Source organism: Lupinus angustifolius, chromosome LG14 (assembly GCF_001865875.1).
Source record: "Lupinus angustifolius cultivar Tanjil chromosome LG14, LupAngTanjil_v1.0, whole genome shotgun sequence".
In the NCBI taxonomy this organism is placed as follows: domain Eukaryota; kingdom Viridiplantae; phylum Streptophyta; class Magnoliopsida; order Fabales; family Fabaceae; genus Lupinus; species Lupinus angustifolius.
The window spans coordinates 9,655,325-9,678,860 of record NC_032022.1 but is presented as its reverse complement, the minus strand read 5'-3'; the positions used below and the strand labels follow the sequence as shown (position 1 = coordinate 9,678,860).

General features: G+C 36.0%; 1 protein-coding gene and 1 non-coding gene across 2 annotated transcripts in view; both read right to left on the bottom strand.

The window, feature by feature from the left end:
• Positions 1 to 10, bottom strand: part of TRNAN-GUU — a 72-nt gene extending 62 nt beyond the window's left edge. Inside the window, exon 1 of the tRNA in view lies at positions 1 to 10. This exon is cut by the window's left edge and continues 62 nt beyond it. This is a non-coding gene — a tRNA (tRNA-Asn).
• LOC109326558 (DNA topoisomerase 3-alpha) lies at positions 5,637 to 21,093 on the bottom strand. The gene is made up of 15 exons (XM_019559251.1): positions 20,584 to 21,093; positions 19,048 to 19,226; positions 18,887 to 18,959; positions 18,583 to 18,705; positions 18,381 to 18,502; positions 18,220 to 18,292; positions 18,023 to 18,139; positions 16,960 to 17,043; positions 16,042 to 16,221; positions 15,818 to 15,946; positions 14,962 to 15,036; positions 9,877 to 9,966; positions 8,988 to 9,092; positions 6,368 to 6,402; positions 5,637 to 5,847 (listed from the first exon to the last, which is right to left on the bottom strand). The coding sequence occupies exons 1-15, from the start codon at positions 20,872 to 20,874 to the stop codon at positions 5,652 to 5,654; spliced, it is 1,872 nt and encodes a 623-aa protein (XP_019414796.1). The 5' UTR covers positions 20,875 to 21,093; the 3' UTR covers positions 5,637 to 5,651.

Sequence of the window (23,536 nt, the reverse complement as noted above, 5' to 3'; positions counted from 1 at the left end):
CTACTGAGGAACAACGGACTTAAGTTAAGGAAGCCGACTCTCGTTCTTTGGACACCAACCTATGACCGAACAAAAAAGGGTTCGTCACTCTTTTTCACATACACCGGGAGAAAAGGTTACGATAGCAAGCCCCTCCTTTGACTAACCGGAGAGCCTCCAGGACAAGGGGTTAAAAGCGGTCAACCATCCACTCTCGAGATTCATATGGATCAATCGATCTCCGCGTCCTGCCAGTTCGCTAAGTAGACTCACTCTCCCGAGGGAGGGGCAACAAAGGCTGGAACTATTCCTGCCAAAAACAAGGGACCTACTTCTCATCCTAGGAGTTAGCAGGTATGATTGAGTCCCCTCTCTGTCTGTCTCTCCGAGTTTATACTACTAAGTAGCACTTCTGCTATTCAATCATAGAATCGATTCCGATCAAGCTGAAAGATGAAAGAAAAAAGATAGATCTTATTAGTAAGCTAGCGCCCTGCAATCAAAAAACAGCGCTAACGAGCAAGAAAAGGCCCCTTACTATAGTATAGATAGGCGAAGGTTTGAAGACGCTCGACCCTTCTATATTATATAATTAAGGCAAGCAAGGTCCCACGCCTCCTATTTCTTAAGGGGGGGCGCGCTGGGAATGAAAAAAAGAAAGCCTCCATTACTAATAAAGGGCTGCATCCGTTTTCTTGCTGGGAATGGGAAAGGAACGAAATCAAAGTAAAGTTTCTCGCTTCTTGCTTTAGAAAGATTGCAGGGGCGCGTTAGCGCCCTTCCTTCAGCCGGCTCCGCCCTATCTATTCATATCTTTTATCAAATGGATATTTAGGGATCTCTCTTGTTCATAGATCTTGAAACCAGATCAATATCCATTTCTCAATATCTCTTTCTATCTATCGATAGATAGAAAGAGATAGATCTCTATCTGGATCTATCTCCATATCTAAGAAAGAACCAACACTTAACTTAAAGGGCGTAACCAACGGAAGGTTCTCACCCTGTCCCCGACATTGTTCTCCGACGATGCCCCCTGGGCGAAAGGGGCCACCATTCTCTTTCTTTCTTCAATCGTTCCGATCAGGACAAGTGGGTTGGTTTCGTCCTTCTATCTACGCAATTCTCTGTCTTCGTTCGTGATCATGTTGGGCGAAAGGTAGTTAGTTGTAGAGGAGCGGCTGTGAAACGGCGATTCCCCCCTTTCTAGAATCTGAAGTAGGGGGGGGCCTCCTTCCCCACCATTCCGGCCTCTTATTGATAGGGAACCGATGCTGAAGGTAGCTTGCTTACAAAGCCACCCACTTGATAAGCTAGTCGCCAGAAAGGCCTGACCTTATCTTGAGTGAGAGAGGCAAGTAAGTCGCAAGGCAAAAAGCTTAGTCGTTTTCAAGTCTGAGGGTGAACGAACGGGATTTCTATTTCATTCAGAGCCTGGCCAGTGACAGAAAGAAAGACATTGACAGAAGGAGTCACCGACCGGAATGACATGTATCCGAAGTCCTCTCCACCGGATACTGCCCTAAAACAATCCTCAGCTTCAAGCTCATCCAGAAAGACCCCAAGCCCACTAGCGGACTACTGATCTAGGGAAGACGAAACTCGTGCATGTGAAAAGAAAGGGTGGATTCCCTTTCGTAACTCAATAGGTGATTTGCTGCAGCTACACCAGGGGAAGAGTGGGCATATATTTATTATCTTTATCTTTTACTTCGGATTGAGACTTTAAGCTTTAGCCTGAAGGAAGACAAGATCAGGAACCCAAACCCACTGTTTTGTGCCACGCGGTTGAGCTTTCTCCTTTCCCACTTTGACTTCAATTCTTGTTTTATAATAGAGGGAAAGCCGCTCTCCTTTATTGGAGGGTATGCCTTTACTTGTCGTTAGGAGAAGTCGCGTCGCTTCTAAGGTAAGGTATCATCTTGTAGTTCTAGGATTGGTTTCTGTCTTGCCTAGTAAGGCTGGTAAGTTAAGTATTGTCTAGTTCTTCGAAATTATCTTTTGAAGAGGCATTTTTTCTTTGACGATGAAAAAAACTTTGATAGACCAGAGGTGTAATGTAAGCAAAGCACCGCGAAGTGTGATTTCGTACTAAAAAGGACTTGACGCCTTGAACACGCTTTCTATAAACAAAAAAAAGAGGCGAGTCCGATTGCTTCGTAAGTGAATAGGGGTGAGTTTAGCTAATGAATTGGTCTTTCTTTTGAGTTGTGGTATAAATAGGGGGCTTTAGGCCCCATTGCCTTTTTGTTGTTTAGTTCTTTTAATCCGTGTTCTCGCTAACCGAAGATGAATGGGGGGTGCAGAGGCGCAGGAAAGGGTGTGGTTGTTTAAGCATCCAAAAGAACTTGCTGTTCCAGAGGTGCTTGTACCCGATCTTGACGGCACTGGTAGTGAGGTGCACTTTCTTTTCTCTCTTTTACATGGCTTGTGGCATTGTAGTCTTTTCCTGCCTTTGACTTTTTTTTATGATGAATTAGTCACCTTAGCTTTCATAAGCAGCCCTTCTGGTGAACCGGTTGAGAAGTAAGTAGGCCTTGTTAGCTGCCCCCGCCACAAGCATAAGCGATAGCAGATAGCAGCAATAGGGAGAGGTACAATTAACCTAAAGCTTTGCTCGATCCGAACCTTACTCCAACTAAAAAGTAAGCAATTTCATACCTCTCCTTTACAGTCGAGCAATTTCATACCTTCGTCTGTCTGCTGGTTAGGGCATCCGTTTTCTTGCTTTTTAAGTTAAGTAAAGACTGACTACGATTCGTTTTTATATCTAAGCGCAGTTCTTTGAATCACACGTTGAATGAAATCGATTCGTTTTTATATCTAAAAATATAAATCGGATAGGATAGATGGATGGATCTATCTTTCTATATATATATATATTAAAAAATGGATTTATATAGTTAAGTAGCGTAGCAAGAAGCCCCACATCCTTGATTTGGCCAGGAAAGACTGCACTGCTTTGGGCCCAGGAAGCGAAGGGAATGAGCTCGGCTGCTTATCCTCCACACTTATTTATCTCCGTGCCCCTTTCGCATGCGCTTCGCACGCCATTGGCGCTTTGCTCTCCTCTTATTCTTCATTGGACGGTTCGGATGGACTTCGCCGTTCTTTCCCAACTAAAATAGAAAAGGCTGTCTCACATCGAGATGTCGATTCGTTTTCCGCCCCCAATGAGATGGGGAATGTGTAAGCCCCTATTTTGACTTTTGTTTGGACCCTTCATCTTTCTGAATGGAGGCCCGGCTCGCGTCGTTCCAACAACCGGCGGGGAGCACCTCAGTATACGCGCGCAGTAACTGGGAGTCCTTTTTTTTACACCTAAGGCCAACTTCAATTCACCAAACCAAGGTTCATCTCGTGTAGTGATTGTGGACTCGTACAAGGATATTGAGTAGACGGTTGATGTCTCAGACTCGACCCTATCTTTCGTAGCATGCATTCCCATCGGTGTCGCAACTGATTCGGTAAGCTACGTGTCCGGTGCACGGAGAACTGCCTTCGGTCCCCCAAACTTACTTACTCGTGGCAACCTTCCGGCCGCCCAACAACCTATAACGCTAGTCACTACTCCCACTGGGGCTAGGAAGTAAGCCCCACAACCCAAAGCGGCGAAGAACAAATAGAATTTGCTACAAAAGCCGGCTAACGGGGGTATTCCTACGTATGAGAACATAGTAATGGAGAAGGTAATAGCCGAAATAGGATTAGTTTTGGCTAGAGCGCCCAAATCTGCTATATATTTGACACGGGTTTGCCGTAATGCTAAAACTATGGCGAATGCATCTATCGTCATTAATGCATAAATTAAGATACCAATTAGTAGTGATTGAATTCCTTCTATGGTTCCACATGAGAAACCAGTACGAATATAACCTACATGTCCAATTGAACTATGAGCTAGAGGTCTTTTTACTTTCGTTTGGGCCATGGCGGCCAGTGCTCCTAAAATCATAGAAGCAATGCTGCAGAAACAGAAGATTTGTTGCAATGTAGCTCCATAGGAACCATAAATAGAAAGACGTGAAATATTAGCAAAAATAGAAATTTTAGGCGCAATAGAAAGGAATGCTGTAACCGGGGTGGGTGAACCCTCATAGATATCTGCGATTCTACCATCTTTTTTTTTACAGTAGGAGTTACCTAACTTTTTCTCTAATTCATTCATTTCTAATCCTATTTTGTCTAGTATGTCCACTCATCCAACAAAGTATTCTAATCTTTGTTACATAAAGTTTATTTTCTTTTTGTCATTTTACTGTCGAACATTCAGTCCCAAATAACATTGTGAATGTTATAGTTATGAGGTAAAATTTTCCCTTAAGCTTCAATGACATCTTTCTATCACATATGATACTTGATACACTTCGCCATATTATCCACCCAGCTTAAAGCATGGACAGTTCAATATGAAGCATTACATCTATGAAGCATGGATGCATCCATATCCTTCATGTATGTGAAACTGATATTCTCTTATACTTCATCGATGCATATCTATGGAGTATCCAATATTTTGCCTCGATAAATTGCACTAACCTCCATTTGATCTACTCTCCTCACTAAGGCTTTTAATTGTCTCCTTCACACATGCTCGAGTAATCTAAGGCGCGACTCTACCATCTTTTTTTTTTACAATAGGAGTTACCTAACTTTTTCTCTAATTCATTCATTTCTAATCCTATCTTGTCTAGTATGTCCACTCATCCAACAAAGTATTCTAATCTTTGTTACATAAAGTTTATTTTCTTTTTGTCATTTTACTGTCGAACATTCAGTCCCAAATAACATTGTGAATGTTATAGTTATGAGGTAAAATTTTCCCTTAAGCTTCAATGACATCTTTCTATCACATATGATACTTGATACACTTCGCCATATTATCCACCCAGCTTAAAGCATGGACAGTTCAATATGAAGCATTACATCTATGAAGCATGGATGCATCCATATCCTTCATGTATGTGAAACTGATATTCTCTTATACTTCATCTATGCATATCTATGGAGAATCAAAAAATTTAAAATAAATAAATTATAAATTGGATACTTTATTTTTTATGACAATATGTTTTTCATTTTGTATTTAGTTCTAAGAAGTATCTTCTTTATTTGGAATTTTAGAACAATGATTATAGGTTTATTATGTATTTTGTGCACATATTTTATGTGTATCCCAATCTTATATTTTTTAAGAATATGTATATCGACATATCAGATACGTATCGTATCTAATACTCGTATCAGTATTGGTGCTCCATAGGTTTGCATTTCCCTCAATTTCCTCTCCATGTTGTATTATTGAGCCAAAATACTTAAATCTATTAACTTATGGTATGGTAAGATTTCTATTTTCTACCTCTACAGTAGGGCTTATCTACCTCTTGCTCAACTTACACTCCATATACTCAGCCTTACTTCGACTTATACAAAAGTATGTGCTTCTAAAATTTGTCTCAATATTTCTAGTTTCACATTTAAATCATCTCTCGATTCTTCAACTTGGACAATATCATCCGTAAAAAATATGCATTATGGGACTAGTTCTTGGATATGTTCTGTAAGCACATCCAAGAGTGTCCATGTCACCACAATGTAAAAATACAAAGCTGATTTTTAAATAAGAATTCAACATATTCAAAATATTAAGATTAACTGCATGAGACGGCAGATCATCTTAATAACCAAACCATGTTAAAAATTAATAACAAATGAGAAAGCACTAAATAACTGCTTACGTCAAGGAAACAAGCTTTCATCTGCTGCAAACTATTTGCCAAAACTTCATCTTTGCTTTTAACCCCTTCACTGACTGATTTCATGTCACGTTCCATGACTGCTCTAAGATCTGGTTTCCAAAGTTTATACCTGAAAAAAGGGTAGAATAAAAAGATAAACAGAAATTAAGTAGACGAGTCTTTTCTTTACGCAAATCCTATTGCCCTAGTTGTTAGATAGAATGCTGAGGAAAGGTGCACGCTGTGTTAGAGCCAAAAGAGGAAGCATAAAATGTGAAAATCACATTTCAGATTCAAAACTAAATAGCCTTTTCTTGACTAAATTATAAAAGGATGGTCCAGCGTATGAGACTCTCACCAAGTGGAAAGATGGTAAATGTAAACAATTTTTTTTTGACTAATTTATCTGAGTAATTATGATTTGTATCAGAAGCGAGGTAAATCATGCAATAACATCAATCAGATTTCCACACTCTACCCAACCTTTTATTAAATGATACCCTCTTGTAACTTCACCAAAAAAAGTGATACATCGGATAGACAAATTTTATCATGAAGAGTTCATAACATAGAAATTTGCTTAGTTGAGATAAAGAATGCGTTAAGATTAGACATGATCCTAGTAATATTTTAAAATAAAGGGAGCTTACCCCATATCATCGTATCCCATAACAAGTGCCTCACCCTACAATAATATCAATGTTATGATCAATACAAACATACATGTTTTATGAAGAAAAATAATATTATTATTATTAGATTAGTACTGTGCAATTACTTTTCAGTTATGTGTAAACATAATAGTCCATTAGGACATTTTATTATAAACTAATAGATGCCACCACAGCTTGTAGGAGAAGCCTAATGTGTAACAAGGTATAAATATCTTACTAGAGTGCATTTTAATAATCAATCAAAATCAGATTCGGTTAGTCAATTACAACTCTCAGTTCAGTTTCTTTAAGATGTATATCATCAACTTACATCCACCTACGGTAACTCTTCCCCCACTTTTCACTTATGAGGCTCTTGCATACTCTACCCCGGCTCCAGCTACTTTATCAGCTTCAGCTCCACACTAACTGAGCCCAACTGTCCAATTGCTTTCAAAAAAGATATAGTAGTAACTCTAGTTACTGAGTTATCATTGCCTTATCTTAGCATTTTATTTGCCTTTCTTCCTAGTTTTTGTGGCTATTCCTAAACCTCTAGGTGGTACTATATCATCTTGTTAATTAGATGTGTATGGTACTTGGGAACTTGGTCATCTTGTTACCAGGAAGTCTATTGTAGGCTAATGGTGCACGATCAAGATTGACTTCAGTGGGAAGAATATTGCCTTACGGCTCATCTGGTGGCCAAAGGGTATTCTCAGTTTTTGGCTTGGATTATAGGGATACTTTCTCACCGGTGGCGAAGATGGCTAATGCTCACCTTGTTCGCACTGACTCATCAGCTGGACATAAAAAATGCTTACCTTGATAGTGATCTTGCAAGTTTACATGGAGCAACTCCAGGGCTCAGGGGGAGTCTGCTGGACTGATCGTCACCATCACAAATCTGTATGGCCTTAAACAATTTCCTAGGGCTTGGTTTGGCATATTTAGAACTATAGCGCAACAGTTCAATATAACACAAAGTGAGACCGACCATTCTGTCTTCTTTAGCCATTTAGCATATCAGTGTACTTATTTGATTGTGCTGACAATTTTGTTATCACCAGGGTGATCACCACAGCATAACCTAGGTAAAACAACTTTGTCACCACTTACAGATCAAAGACATTTGGCAGACTTCAATACACAGAAATAGAGATGGGACAGTCCAGTGATGGTATAGTAATTCCACAGCAAAAGCATGTCATGGACATCTTGGAAGAAACATATCTTGTGAATACAAAGTTTGTTAACGTTATTATGGATCCAAATGCTAAACTTCTACCAAACTTGGGGAAGCCACTTTACGGTCTAAGGAGATACTGAAGACTGGTTTGGAGCTAAGTAGTCAATAGCGCGCTATCGCGTTGGGATAGCGGCGTTGCGGTGGTTGTCGGCCCTCCACCGCGACAGAGGGAAGTGTAGCGGCGCGGATGGCCGTCGCGCCTGTCGCAGGTCAGAAAGCAATGACCTCCCTGGCCAAATCGCGGGTCAGAACCCGCTCCAACAAGGTTATGCAATGGACCCCTAATTTTTAAAGGGGAAATGCCCCTTTTGCCCTTATTTTTTTAATACATGGCAGCAAGGCTGTGTGTAAGCCTAGTTTTTAATGAGGAAAAAACCCTTTTTGCCCTTATTTTTAAATACATGGCAAGGTTTTTTAGGGTTTTGCTCCCTCTTCTTCTCTCTTCTAACGTGAAAAACTTCATGTTCTCCTTCTTTTCCTCTTTCTGCAGCAGAATACATGAAATCCTCTCCCCCTTCCCTTCTGCCCCTTTCCCTCTCCCCCTTTCCCTCTCCCCCTTTTCCCTCTCCCCTTCCCCTCTGCCCCTTCCCTTCTATGAATTTCTTTTGGTTTTCCCTCTACATGTTCAACACTTTCTAATTTTAATGAATTACTTGTATTTTTATGTTCTTTGGTATATTTGTATATTTATATGTGGAGGGTTTAACATATAATTTTGTGTATTTTAAGTTTTTCTTTGTATATTTATATGTTTAGAATATAAATTACTTATATTTTTTCCCTTTAGTTATAGCGGTTATCCCGCCACTCGCTATCCCGCTATAGTGTTTTTGGGTTCGACCGCTATGCTCCGCTATCCGCAATTGACTACCTAGGTTTGGAGACATCTTTCCACTCACTCTTCTATATTTGGTTCCTTAAATATTACTCACTAAAACCTTTACTGAACTTCCACAGTAACATTTTTGCTGGAAAAGTAAGTCTCACATTGTCTTGGGATTTGTATGCCTGTTGGACTACTTCTCTCGTTGCCAATTGGTTTTAAGATAGAAACCTAAAATGGAATCAAAGTCAGAGTCCAACATCTCTAGTTTTCAACATGAGCCAAAAGAAGCCCACCCAGTCCAACAAACTTCTGTGGAGGGTGATGTTGGGTAGTAAGTCCTACATTAGGTGCCTCATTCTTCGGAGTGCGGTTTATATGCTTGTTGGAAGACTCATTCCACAACCAATTGGTTTTGAGAGGGAAACTTAACTTTTAAACAAAAGCAAAATATGAAATAAGACTAAAACCGAGAAAACTAGATGTGGAGATCAGTCACATGAAAGAAGGAAAATATGTTTGTTCTATTAACAATATGAGCTTACAAGATTAGTTGGTGTGAAACGAGTGCTAGAATCCTTAGTTACATAAAATCGATCAAGCAGCTTCTTGATGTGGTCATGCATTGTAGCATCTGTACCAATTCCCTCCTTTTGAGAAGAAATTTGAAAGACAAAACAAGCATACAATTGTCAGTATTTAATGAAATGTAGTGTGACATTTTTTAGATAGTAAAAGAAATTCATTACGAGGAAAGCAAAACAGGAAGTTAAGGAATTCTCCACCAGAAGACAACCAAAAAATTACAAGGAACCATCAAATAAAAGTCTAAGTAGCAATGCACAATGTCAGCTCAAACTCCATGCCTCCGGAAAAAACAAAAGAAACATTTACAAGCTAAGTGATTGAGGTGTGTAACAAGGCAAGCCTATCTCACTGCATATCTATGAAAGCAATAATGAGCAGAACACCATAAGAAGCAACAAAAAACCTATCTGAAATGCTATCGAAAGATGAAGAAGTTCCCTTAAAAATTGTGAAATTCCTTCCTCGCCAAAGGCACAGCAAACATAGCACAAGGCTGAAGAATCTTAGCATTTTTACAAGAGCCAAGAACTATAAAATTAGTTATAAATAAATAAAACTGATGCAAATCCTTAGGGAAGACCTAGTTTTCTCTATGCAAATTCTTATTCCAAAAGAAGTTTCACAGCAGAACAATGCAAAAAGTGATGGATCTTGGTTACCAAACTAGACCAGTTTTCTCCAAAGACGCCAAAAAGCTTATTCCAAATGTTTTTGCAGCAGAACAATGCAAAAAGAAATGAGTCTCATTTTCTTAGGGCAGGCAGACACATAATTTGACTTATGGGCAAGGAAATATCAAACTTATAATAATATGGCTCAATCTATCACATTCTATATCATTCTCACCTTGTCCATAGAACTCAGAAGATCAGCTTCACTCAGAAGTGGCGGGGGCCTGGTTACTCCTGAATCAAGTGTCAGTGCAGTTGGAATGAACTGCAATAAATAGCACTGCCATGAATATTTATTCTTTATGACTCAGATGCAAGTTGCACACACTAAACTTAAAACCAAAGGATTAAAACAAGTTCAAAAATCTTATGTCAAGAGACTGAAACCAATGATGCACATGTTCCAAATCCCAAACCCTCTCATTCCCCAATTTTGAGAATACAACAACAATCAAACCTTAACCCCACCAGGTGGCCTTGGTTACATGGATCAAACAGTGTCATATTGCTCTATCATAAACCATGTATATTGACAAAACATTGATCTTTAAATCTTTGTTAAGTGTTTCGCCTATGGTTTTTATTGGCCACCACCACCTACCTCTAGGAATTAGACTGACCTCAATTTGATTTACTTTGCTTACAGGTCTTCAACTGGTATCTAAACCATGTCTATTGACAAAGCATTGATCTCTAAATCTTTGTCAAGTGTTTTGCCTATGGTTTCGATTGGCCTCCACATACCTCTAGAAATTATATTGACCTTCATTTGATTTACTCTACTTACTAGGTCTTCTACCAGTATCCTCCACACATGCCCAGACAATATAAGGTGTAATTCTATCATCTTCTCTACAATATGAGCTACTTTCACTTTCTCTCAGAGAATAATTGTTAGGGACTCAAACAATATAAGATGATAGTCACTAGTTTAGCTAGAAGACAATTATTGTGCAATAACTTTCTGACTTGGAGAAAATAATACAATTCATGTTGCTTGTCACTGCTTTTATACCATTATTGTGTAATAACTTTTTGAATTGGAGAAAATAATACAATTCAATTTTCCCTATTTTGCTTTCTCTCTCTTAGTTTTTAGTTTTTATACTCCATAATGCATTCATTCCTAATTATATTTTATCTCGTGTGTCAACTCATCCAACGTAATATTCTTATCTTTGCTAAATTGAGTTTATCCTCTTATTAACATTTTATCACCCAATTCTTATAGTTGCGCGGTAATTTTTCTTAATCTTCAGTGACACCTTTCAATCACATGAAATACTCTATCATTTCATCTACCTAACTTGCATCATATGGTCTACAGCTCACCCAATTTTTCAATCGTGTTGTATGATTGGCTCAACATGATTAAATCTAGTGACTTGCAGCGTGGTATGATCTCCAATTTTTACCCCTACAATAGGTTTTGTCTGCTTTTTGCTAAACTTACATTTCATATATTTTATCTTACTTCGACTTATACAAAAGTCATGTGCTTCTGAAGCTTATCTCCACATTTCTAACTTCTCATTTAAGTCTTCTCTCTAGTCTCCAACTAGGACAATATCATCTAAGAATGGCAACGAGGTAGATTGGTGTCATGTTTGTACATACTCAACCCGAACTTGAAACTCAAAACCTGAACCTGAACTCAACGGGGTTTAAAATAAATTCGGGTTGGATTCGGGCGGGTACCCACAGGTTTGATTTTCATTGTCATCCCTAATATCATCAGCAAAAAGCATTCACTCAATAAACACATCCAAGAATAATGTAAATAGGTAAGGTTCAATGTTGATTTTAGGTGTAGTCCTATAGCAATAGGAATCTTCTGAGACCTTGTATTATATTCTAACATCAATCTTAACCTCATCATATATATATCCTTCATTGCTCGAATGTAGCCAAAGTAAACTCTTCTCCTCTACAGTTTTCCACAATACCTTTCTCGACACCTTATCAGATGTCTTCTCCAAATCAATGAAAATTATTGTAAGTCTCTTTAGTTCCTTCGATATCTCTCCATCAGTCATCGTAGCAAATATATAGCATTGATGGTCGACCTCTCCGGCATAAAATAAATTGATTTTCAAAAAATATGTTTCTCTTGTCTCCGTGGTTGACCTCCAATTCTAAAAATTTGCAACAAGTGCAACTTATCTGGGTACCAATTGTTAGGTCTATTAATAGATTTTTCATAGTTATAGTGTCATTATGCTTACTAATGATAGTCGTTTCTTTTATAGTTAAATTATATTATTAAGAGACAAGTAGAAAACCCGGACAAAATTTTAAGAATCACAAGGCATCAGTGTTGCCCAATGGCGGCCATGGCAGATGGCGGTGGCGGTTTTTGGGCTACCGCCATTAGCCATTTGAAAAAATCCGCCATATGGCTGTGTCCGCCTTTTGGCGGTGACGGAGCCATGGCGGGGATGGCGGACATTTATGTTTCTGGCCAGATTCTTTTTAAAAATTGGGCCCAAAAATGTTTTTTTGGGCTCATTCCATGTTTTTAAAAACAAACTCTAGCCTTTCTATTTTTAAAAATTAAAACCCTCCCTCTCTCAAAGCTCCAGTGCGAGGTTATTATTTCAAAGATTTTTTAAATTATAAATTATTTGTGATGTTAATAAAATTATTACTTTATTTTTTAATTTATTTTGTATTTTAATGTTTCTGAATAGAGTAACATGTCATAATCATTCAAAATATGATCAGAGAAAAAGAAGGGAAATCATTCAAAAAGTAATGGGTGACGATTGTTCAAAAAATATGGTAAGAGGAAAGAAAAGTTAAATCATGACTTTTCTTCCATATTTATCATAATTTATTTTAATAGGTTTATCTTCTATTCGAATTGAAATTTCATGTTATTTATTAGAAATCATAAATACAAGGCTTCATTTTACTATTAATAAATTATAATTTATTATTTATTGTTAAAAAGATTTTTTTTTTTTGTAAAATACTATCACAATGACTCACTAATTATATTTGTACATACTCTTTAACAATTTAACAATCCTCGTTTAATTATTAATAAATATAAATTAATTTATATTAAGATTACTATTATAACTAATAATAATAATTATTATTATTGTGTTTTAGTTGTTACTGTTTATTATAATAGTTATTATTTTAAATATTGGAAATAAGAAATTCAAGAAAAAAGTGGGAAATGTATACCAGTTATGCATAAATGGAGTAGTGAATCTCATGTGTGAGACTCCTCTCCATGGACAGTTAGACTTTTGACATTTATGTGTTATTGTATTTATTTATTTTTTTTCCTATGTTATATTTTTTATTTATTTTTTTCAACCGCCATGATGACGTCTGCCATTTGCCCGCAACGCCGTCCGCAACGCCTTCATGGCTAAATTTTGGCAGCCGCCATCCGCCATGGGCAACACTGCAAGGCATCTTTAAATCAAATTGAGGAGGGGAGAATGATATAAAACCTACCAAACCCGAAAATTAAACCCAAATCCGAACTCAATCACATCGGGTTTTCTCCGTTAAATTCGGGTAGGTACCCACTGGTTTGGTTTTCATTGTCATCCCTAATATCATGCACAAAAAGCATTCACTCAATAATAAGCGCATCCAAGACCAATGTGAATTGGTAAGGTTCAATGTTCATCCTAGGCATGGTTATCAAAAGCGCGCTCCAAAGCGTTGAATCACACGATTCAACGATTTTTATGGTGGAAACTGTGTTGAAACGATAAGAAAAGCGAACCAGTGGCGAAGTGACATGTTGGAGCGTCGAATCGCAGAATCGTTGCGCGCTTTCGAGTTGAGGAAGAATAAGACAACCGTTTTCGGAGGTCAGCAGCCCCTCAACGCTACAAAACGGTGGTTAGCAGTGTAGAGAGTCATCACTGCTATAGCATGTTGAAGAGCAGCGGTTTTCTTCTCCAAATTGCGGGTCAGAACTCGCTCCAAGTTGTTTAGTGAAGGAAAACCCTAATTTTACAAGTGTGAAATCATTATTGCCCTTATTTTTTAATATGTGGCATGGGTTTTTTAGTAATTTAACCCTCACTTTTCCAACTCTTTTATAAACACTTGCTGCTCAGCCCAGCCCAATCCAACTACAACCCTCATTTTCCCTTCTCTTTTATAAAACACTTCCCCTCCCCTTTTTAAAACAGAAGGGCAGCCCCGCCCTACTTTCCTTCTTCTCCTTCCTACACATTTTTGTTTACTTTCTCAACCTGTTGTGTCTTTTTTTAATGTAACATTATATTTTAGGTGGAGTTACGCTTCGTGTTACGCTCCACCGCTTCTACGATTCTATCCTACCCTCCCACTCCAAGGTTAACTCTACGCTTTAACAACCTTGATCCTAGGTGTAGTCCTATAGTAATAGGAATCTTCTGAGACCCCATATTCTAAGATCGGTCTTAACCTTATCATATATATCCTTCATTGCTCGACACCTTATCATATGCCTTCTCCAAATTAATGAAAATCATTGTAAGTCTCTTTGGTTCCTTCAATATCTCTCCATCAGTCGTCGTAGTAAATGTATAGCATTGATGGTCGACCTCTCCGGCATAAAAATAAATTGATTTTCAAAAAATATGTATCTCTTGTCTCCATGGTTGACCTCCAATTCTAAAAATTTGCAACAAGTGCAACTTATCCAGGTACCAATTGTTGGGTCTGTTAATAGATTTTTCATAGTTATAGTGTCATTATGCTTACTAATGATAGCCGTTTCGTTTCTTTGGTAGTTAAATTATATTATTAACAGACAAGTACAAAGCCTGGACGAAAAATTTTAAGAATGACAAGGCATCTTCAAGTCAAATTGAGGAGAGGAGAAAAGGCAAAACATCATCTTGCAAATTTTATTGGCAGAATAAAGTGGATACTTAACTCGCAACATTTTATGCTTGGATGTTTTTCTCTTCATTCCATGGTGAAGAAATAATTTTTATATCAAACTTACGAATCTTCAGCCTCTAAGAAGGCAGTACACAAGAATATGAGTGAGAATAATAGTCTTTGAAACCCCTGAGATTTATTACGCATAAGTTCCAATAGGGATCCGACAGTTAGGACAATGAACAGGTTGTGAAGGAATTGGCAAGTACTAGATGTAATACCAACAACTAAACCTTTATCCCACTAGGTGGTGTCGGTAAGTACTAGATGTTATATGAAGAAAAAATAAATCAAATTAATAAACCACAGATAAAATAATGTTGTATACAATCTGATGCTACAATTCAAAGCAAACCTGTTGACCAACAGTGTATGTTGGAATCATTGATCCACCCCAAGATTCAAAGGGATAAACATCCAAGTAATTTTTCTGATCAAATTAAAACCAAACAATAACAGATAATCAGAACATTTGCAACTTGCACTAAAAATATATTAGATGTTCACTACAAATTAAAAAAAGCAAGCAAGAAAATAAATACATGTATTAACACTTAACAGGTGAACTTTATTTATTTCCAGATTTAATTAAACGCCATAGTCATAAATCATAATTATAAACGTTAAAGGTTGCACAAAAGTGGTAGTTTATAGTTCCCACAGTAAAATAAAAAATTGTGTATCAAATAATAATGAACAATCAACAATGAAGGCTGCAGTATTGTTAAAGCATTTTATGTTCAGGTTTAGGGAGTAAAGAAAATAAAGAGATGACTTAAAACCAGGAACATTATTGATAGATGTAACGTGATACAAGACGTTAGCCTAACACTTCTATTCATACTAGTGATGACATCAAGCACGAGTACTACCAAGTACAGACCCAAACGCACTAACAACATGACTAATAACATAACTAAATAAGGAAACAAATCAAGAAACATAACAAATCAAATCCTAAGAGTGCCTCCTTAGTTAGATGACTAATTGATTCCACAATATACTCTGAAGATATTCAAAGATGATATAAATATATCCTAAATATTCTCTACCATTCTACTCAAGCTTAAGTTTATTTAGCTTTAGTTTGTTACAAGTAGCAAAACCCACAAGCTTCAGCACATCTCAACTCAACTTCAATATGAAGCTATCATCGCGAAGAGAAAAGAAACAGCATCCAATATACCACATAAATGACAGATAAACCTCACCTCTAGAATCACCCTACCACAGACAGAAAACTGTTCACCAGCAATATCAATTTCAACTATGGTTTCAGCTCCTACAGCAGGCTTTGAGACACATGCCAGGAAGTGGCGAACAACCAGCTCATACAACTTCTGTGGTAATTTGAAAATAAAATGAATATGAATATGAATAATAAAGCAGAAAGGAGAGTTTTATTTAAAAAGAGTGGTAAACAATCATGTCTGACACGGTGATCTTGGCTCCATCCAGCTTCTCCAGCAGAAAACTTCGTAGGGTGGATGGGTGGATGGGCCTTGTCATCATGTCCACCACCCCTAGGATTTCTCCAAAGTCCTGTCCCAGGGTCCAACAACCGCTGTGCATATATTCCCCATTCAGGATGCCCTTGTTGTTCTTGGACAATTGTCTACAGTTAAAATAAAAAAGGGTAGTCACTAGGAAAAAAATTAAATAAATAAATGATTACATGTCAAACAATAATATTGTTAACAAAGCAGAATATGTTTGTTTTGTTTTAAGTATACAATATGCTGTAAAAACAATATTGTTAACACAGTACATGTTGCTACAATTCAAATAATGATGTATACAATCTGATGCCACAATCTTTAAGTGTAATATTTAAGCACAGCGGCTCCAAAAGTGGGATCTTCAACACTTGCTTAAAACTATATATTCTAGTGTTACATATTTTGAAAGAAAAGTAGCTGGCCTTTATAAAATAATCATATCTATGCTTTACAAAGTGTATCTACATGTGTGCCCACATTATATTAAAATGTTAATACCCGTTTCCTGAAACATTCAAGGTGATAAGCACTCCATATTTCTTTTAATCCTCCTTCATAACATTAACACTACCTCTACAAAGACATAATTTCTTTATCACTTTTTATTTTATTTCTAGTATATACACACCAAAAAAGAGCACACGGTTCCACAGCATCCCCTCAACTAGCATGTTCTTCATAACATTAAAAAGGGAGGGGTGTCCCCTTGCCTAACCGCAGTTGACATTTTCCTACCACATGCAACTTAGCTCTAAATTTAGCCCTTTCCTGTATCTTTAAAGTCCAAATACATTTTAGATGGCTACAGCTTTTAATAATAATTCATGCTTGGACAGAAGACAAAAGTTACCCACATGCAAATCAGTTCTTGAAGAAAAGCTATCAGTTTCTGTACGGGGATAACTGATGAAACCAGCTTGGTAAAGTTCTTCTGCCACCTACAAATAATAAAATAAGGTATAAGCAAAATGCATATAAAAACATCGAACTGAGAAAAGGCAAAACAAAAAAATCCAAATGAGCATTGAAGATGCATACATTCATGCATGCATAAATACATACATATATATATAAGGATTCATATCAGGTGAGAACACTATGTATTTAAGAAGGTGAGAACAATGAATCATGACCATTGGATCTTATTTGAATGGTCAATATTAGAAAATAAATGTGTGTAACTTTTTAAGTGCCAATATGATCATTAGTAACTTTTAATCTTAATCGTGCATGTAGTATTATTTTATAGTCAAGATTATTGTTCTCACATTCTTAAAATGTAAAGTGTTCTCACTAGATATAACCCCGATATATGTGTGTTACCAATGAGATAGATCTATGTCCCTGAATTTGTCTTCCACCCTAAGTTTATTAACTAATTCACAAGGCAAGAATAGTGGTTGGTAAAGTAAATCATCAGTGAGAAACTGACCATAGTCTGGCTATTAGAGATACATGTAAACAGTTACCAGGTGGTGGCTAAAGACCATAGTCCAGATGATGAACTACCCTCCGCTCCACTTACACGGCACATATGCATGCACATGTATATGCTATATAAGTAGGGATTAAATTCAAACTTCTCCAAGCTGGGGTGAACTGTACAAGTTTCCTCAGCTTATTCTTTGGCATCATCTAGAAGTGCATTCTCTCCTATAATGTAATCTAAAGTCTAACATTGGTAAATTTAAAATAAAATAATTAATAACAATAATTTGGACTGTGGACTCATATCATAATAATTAGGCCTAACTCCATCCAAAAAGCTAACTCATAAAGGAGAAGATTGCCCAAGTTATATAAATGACTTTTGGAACATATTCTCAACCAATGTGAGATTTCAACACTTCAACTCAAAATAGACATCATGGATTAATACAAAGCTGACAGACAAATAGGTATCCAATATTTACAAACCTTCATTGTGTGCTCAGAACTCATCCGGAAGTATCGTGAAGCACGTTTCTCAAGCTCAATGGTATTCAGAGGATATGGAGGATACTTCAGCTTCTCCTGTTGTTTAACATTTGTGACCTGAATGGTAATTAATATGTATAATTAAACAATACTCTGAATTCAGCTATGCCAAATCACAAGCTTAAATTAAAACTAACAGTTGCATTTGGTTCCTCGGTGCACATCTCATATATTATAACTGCACAAGTATAGTCAAATAGATGCCCCCGCCTGCAAAATAAATTCAGGTTATATCCTAAGCATGTGGTTAAGAAAACTCAACAAGAACTATGAATGCACCACAAACTTTGTATCTTACATCCAGCTAAAATTAGCAACGCCTTCATCTGATCTATGAGAACAATTTATCAACCAAAACTCTTCTGGCTCGTGTGCTTGTATCTCCCAATATCTTTCCACAACAAATCCAAGTGTAGGGAACTGTATAAGAACTAAATACCTGCTTAAGCATAAAAACCAGAAACCTTTGATAAATTATCATGTTTTCAACAGAAGTGCACCTGGCAAGGACCGTAACTTAAGACAAGATTTCTGTCATCTGTAGGGGTGTCGATGATAAAAGCATCTCTAAGTAACATGGTCTGGAATCTGGTGAAAGAAGCACCAATACGAAGATCTATTTCCTGGAGAAGATTAAGTAATCATCAATCACCCCACAAAGTGCCAATATCAAACCGTATATAAACATAGTAAATCAAAAAAGAACTACAAACATCAAATCCATGATTAAATTGCAATAAGTAAACAGACGCGTCAGAGTACAAAAGCTATGCTCAATCTATAGGTTGGAAAAAGGCAACTCACTTGCCTAGCATCCACAGCATCAGCAAACCACTTATTAGGCTCAACAAGATTCTGCACAGCATTATGGATTTCCCTGACAGTGTAAAAATGAAAAGTTGTAACCATCAAACACTACAAAGAAAAAATTTATCCACAGCAATATCGATTTACAACTGTTGAACCTGTCAATCAATGCAGAAAAACGAGCCCTCTTTAAAGTAACATAACGATTCGCTGCAGTGCACACGTCCACCACTTCAAATGCAATGTTTTCACCCTCTCTATCACAATCAAGCCATAAAACAAGCCACTGGCATCTCCTAGCTTCCTCCTCTAGTGTCCTCTTGATATCCTTCTTGTCCTAGAATAACAAATGAAATAAAAACTTATTTTAGGTTCTTTTTCTTAAAGAAAATGCTATGTTGCATTTGAATGTAATAACAAAATAGTACTTGTACTAAAACTTCATTGATAGAGGGTGAGCTTTGGCACAAGAGTAATGTTGTTCGCCTTGTGACCTAGAGATCATGGGTTCAAATCCTAGATTTGGTTTCTCCACTTGTGATGTAAGGTTGCACATACCTACTCTCCCCATACCCCATTAGGTGGGAGCTCGTGCAATGGGCTGCCATTTTTACTAAAATTTTATTGATACTAAAAACCATGTATCCTTCCCCTTATCTCATAACCTAAGGATTATTAGCTTCTAAAATGCACCTTTTATTATAACTTCTCCTTTCTTTTTGTCTGCAACCAGAAACACTTCAAAACATATTAAGCACAAAAATGAGTGTTTATTCTGAAAACATCCACCTCAAACATCTATACAATTTTCCACCTTTCTTTACAAGGGGTGGTTTAGTTAACGGCTTAATTAAGTGCTTATTTAATTAACTTTTTGAAATAAGCTAAAAAATCTTACTTTTCATAAACCATTTTCAATAAGCTTAATCAAATAATCTAAAAGAAAGTCCATTGGAATGACACAATTCACAGGCTATTTTTTTATTAAGTTATTCCCATAGCCACAAATAAGCTCTTCTATACCCCCTCAAACCTGTAGAAAAAAAGGTCAAATGAACGATTCCTGGGAGTGACACCGTTGGAGGGACAGTGATGCACCCCGAAAGGGATTAATTCCTATCCATAGGATGAGGAGATACCCTTGAATATACCAAAAAAAAAACCCTCAAACCCACCTTATTGTGTATAGAACCTCTCTGGGCCTTTTTCCAGATAAGTAAACATAAGACATGGGATGAAACCTATAAAGGCACGAGAGAAAGAATGGTATACGCAATAGTTTATTAGTTACAACCAATCAAATACCTTCACATCCTTGAAATAAATACCAAAAAAAGATGAAATAAAATCAGTATAAAATTATTTTTAATGGCATGGAAGCATTTGATTGGATTCGCCTAACAAACATTGTGCGTAAAATGAAACCAGATCCTATCAAATGATTCAAAACAAATAAAATAAGTGCAAATTAGAAATTAAAGTTTTGTGCTTAGCATTTTTCTTTTAAATAAAGATAAGTAATAAGTAATAAAAAAACAGAAAAAAATGTATGCAAGTGTAAAAAATTTATACAATGCGGTTCATCATTCAGCTTTCATTTTCAATCATCATGGACTCTTCAAACAAAAAAAAGTAATACCGATGAATGGTGGATGATGTAAAATAAGAAGAAAATAAGGTTTGAGAGAGTATACCTCAGGAACGAATTTACGAACAGGAGCATGATAGAGATCAGCGGGGTCACAAGAGTGCCACTTCCGGTACCGATCTTCGAATTCGAGCTCCATGAGGTGGCCGGTGACGGAGGTGAAGAGCATTTGGCAAGGCTGGCCTCGGATGGAGTAAGTGAACTCGAAGATCTTGTTGTAGCGAGAACGGCCTTCACGAACTCGGAGACCTTGGTTACGTGAGAGGATGGCGGAGACGGACTTCGCCACGGAGGGCTTCTCCGCGACGTTGAGAACCGTGACGGTGCGGGTAGCCATGGTGAGTGAGTGGGGTTGGTTAGGGGAAGAGAAGAAAGGTAGGGTTTGGTGACATAGAGAGAGAGAGAGAGGGAGAGAGAGAGGGAGGGGGAGAGAGAGAGAGGGAGGGAGAGAGAGAGGGAGAGAGAGAGATTAGGGATTTTCCCGCCGAATAGTGTGAGTGTGAGTGAGGGCACAACAAAGGAGAGGAGATGCAAGATTTTCAAATTCCTTCAACGGCCAAGTTGGATTGGAGAAGTGAAAATTAACATTATGAAACATTTCATATTTTATTTTGAGGAAAAAAAACAAAAAGTTTAAAATCAAATTTTTTTTTATTGTTAGCATATCTTTTACCATTAATTTGTATCACTTTTATTTGAAAATTAATAATGGTTAATAAATTAATGATGGATGTTTGTGTAAAAAACATTTACACTGTCAATCTATACATATTAATTCATATATTAGTAAGAGTTTTGTATGTTGGAGTATATTATCATTCTTATTTAATTATTGATTCTTCAAATAATAAATAATGATTTAATCTGTATATATTGAAAGTCTAAGTGTTTTTTTACACTGTGAGTAAATCATTCATCATTGACTCTTTCAAACAAAAAGTAATACAAATCAATGGTGAATAATATGCGGACAGGGTAAAAAACTTTACACTATTTGTGCACAGATTTTAAACTCAATAAATAATATAAATGAATCATGAATAATGTATTGATTGTATAATAATATTTATACTAATATTTATACTAACAATATATATTAATTACATTATTTTATATTTGGTAATTCTATTTACACATATACAAAATAGAGTGTGATCCACTTACTTTAAGAGTAAAAAAAATTTAAATTTACTCATCATCATATCTATCAATTCTATGGATATTTAATGGTGTAGTCATGGTCAATAATTGAAACCATTGGATTTCTCTATAATTGATGGATATGAATAGGGAATAAGTGGATCTCTCCTCAAAACATAGGGGATCCACTTACTCTAAGAGTAAGTTTTTTAAAAACTTACTATTAGAGTAAGTGAATCCATCCTCTACAAAATATACTCACACTCGCTTTTAATATTTTTATCCTAGTTATGGAGAATATCCTTATTCTTTGTATGTAAGGTCCTTTCCATAACATATATATTTTCTTGTTTTTAAGAATAATATAAGAGCATCTACATCATCAATATCAACTTCATTCTTATTTAAGTCTAACACTATATTTATAATTTATTATATATTACTATAATTTAAGAATAACATTTATTTTTTCTACAATGACAACCATCATTCTTATTATTATTTTTGTCTCACAATTTGATGCAACAATACAATTTTTAACAATTCTCAGTGAAGCAATCACTACTAAATGTGTGACTTTTAATAGCGCTCACTAAAATAGGAGATGTTGCTTGATAACTTAACCAACATTCAACCACCCAATGTATCTTTCACCCTTTTTTTCATTTAGCCTTCTTTTGGTTGGGGTAGAGAAATGGTTGAAAGATATAGAGAGAAGAGAACTTGAGGATAAATTGAAATTTTCTCTCATTTGGTTATGAAGAGAGATAAAGTAGAGAGAATAAAAATATGTGTGGCCCACATAAAATCATTTCTCACCAAATATAGAGAGAAAGTAGAGTGAAAAGAGGTTGGTAGTGTGAAATGACAAATATAAACTTTGTAACTCACATTTATTAATACTTTTCCATTTGTTTTGTTTTGAAGATACTTTTATCTTTTTAAATATAACATTTTTTCTCTCCTCCTACTTTTCATTCAACCAAAGAAGAGTGATATAGAATAAAATATTTATTTCTTTTTTATTTCACTCATACTAAACAATATAAAAATCTCATCATTTCTCATATTTTTCCTTCTCCTTGTTAGCTCTCTCACATCTTTCTCTCTTCTCTCAATCAAATAAAGCATTAGGTCCACATATTCTTGTCCAATGAATATTCTTAAGAAATAAGAATTTCACATTAGCAAATGAGGGGAAAATATTCTTATTTCAATAAGAACGTCATTATCATAACATGTTTTGTTTTCATAACACATCTCTCCTTTCAATCTTCTTGTGTTCTTCATCATTTTTCATTAGCCTTCCTTTAGTTTTATAGAAAAAAATGAAAAGATGATGAAGAAGGAGAAGTAAGAGAGAATGCGAGTTTTTTACCTATTTTAGTTGAGAAGATAAAATGAATGAACAAAATAAAAAGGATGAGGAGAAAGTTGAATGAAGATGGTTGGATTTTATGAAATAACAAAAATGTCCCTTAAAATCTTTAAGAAGACTAACATACAAATTACAGTGGAGCAAAAATAATTTAATTATATATATTAAATAATTTTTAATTATATTTATAGAAGTTTAAATAAATTATTAATCAAAAGTAAAACACCATAGTTTATTTTTATATATACAATGGATTTTAAAATTATTAATTAAACTTATAATAATATTTTTCAATTCTTTATTGTTTAACATTATTTTTGTCTTTTAAAACATGACATCATTTTTATATTGTTTTTTCTTTCTTTTACATTTCTCTCATACCAAACAATATAAAAAAATTAGTGATTTTCTCACATTTTCTTTCTCTTTATTATTTTTCTCACATATTTCATTCTTCTCACCCTTTTTTTTTTTCCTCTAC

Excerpts from the sequence above, each read along its gene's own strand:
- LOC109326558 (XM_019559251.1), bottom strand. The coding sequence starts at position 20,874 with ATGGCTACCCGCACCGTCACGGTTCTCAACGTCGCGGAGAAGCCCTCC. Across the intron at positions 18,706-18,886 it reads ATGCTGTGGATGCTAGGCAA|GAAATAGATCTTCGTATTGG; the intron begins GTGAGTTGCCTT and ends AATCTTCTCCAG. Across the intron at positions 15,037-15,817 it reads GTGGTAGGGTGATTCTAGAG|AAAAATTACTTGGATGTTTA; the intron begins GTGAGGTTTATC and ends TAATTTGATCAG.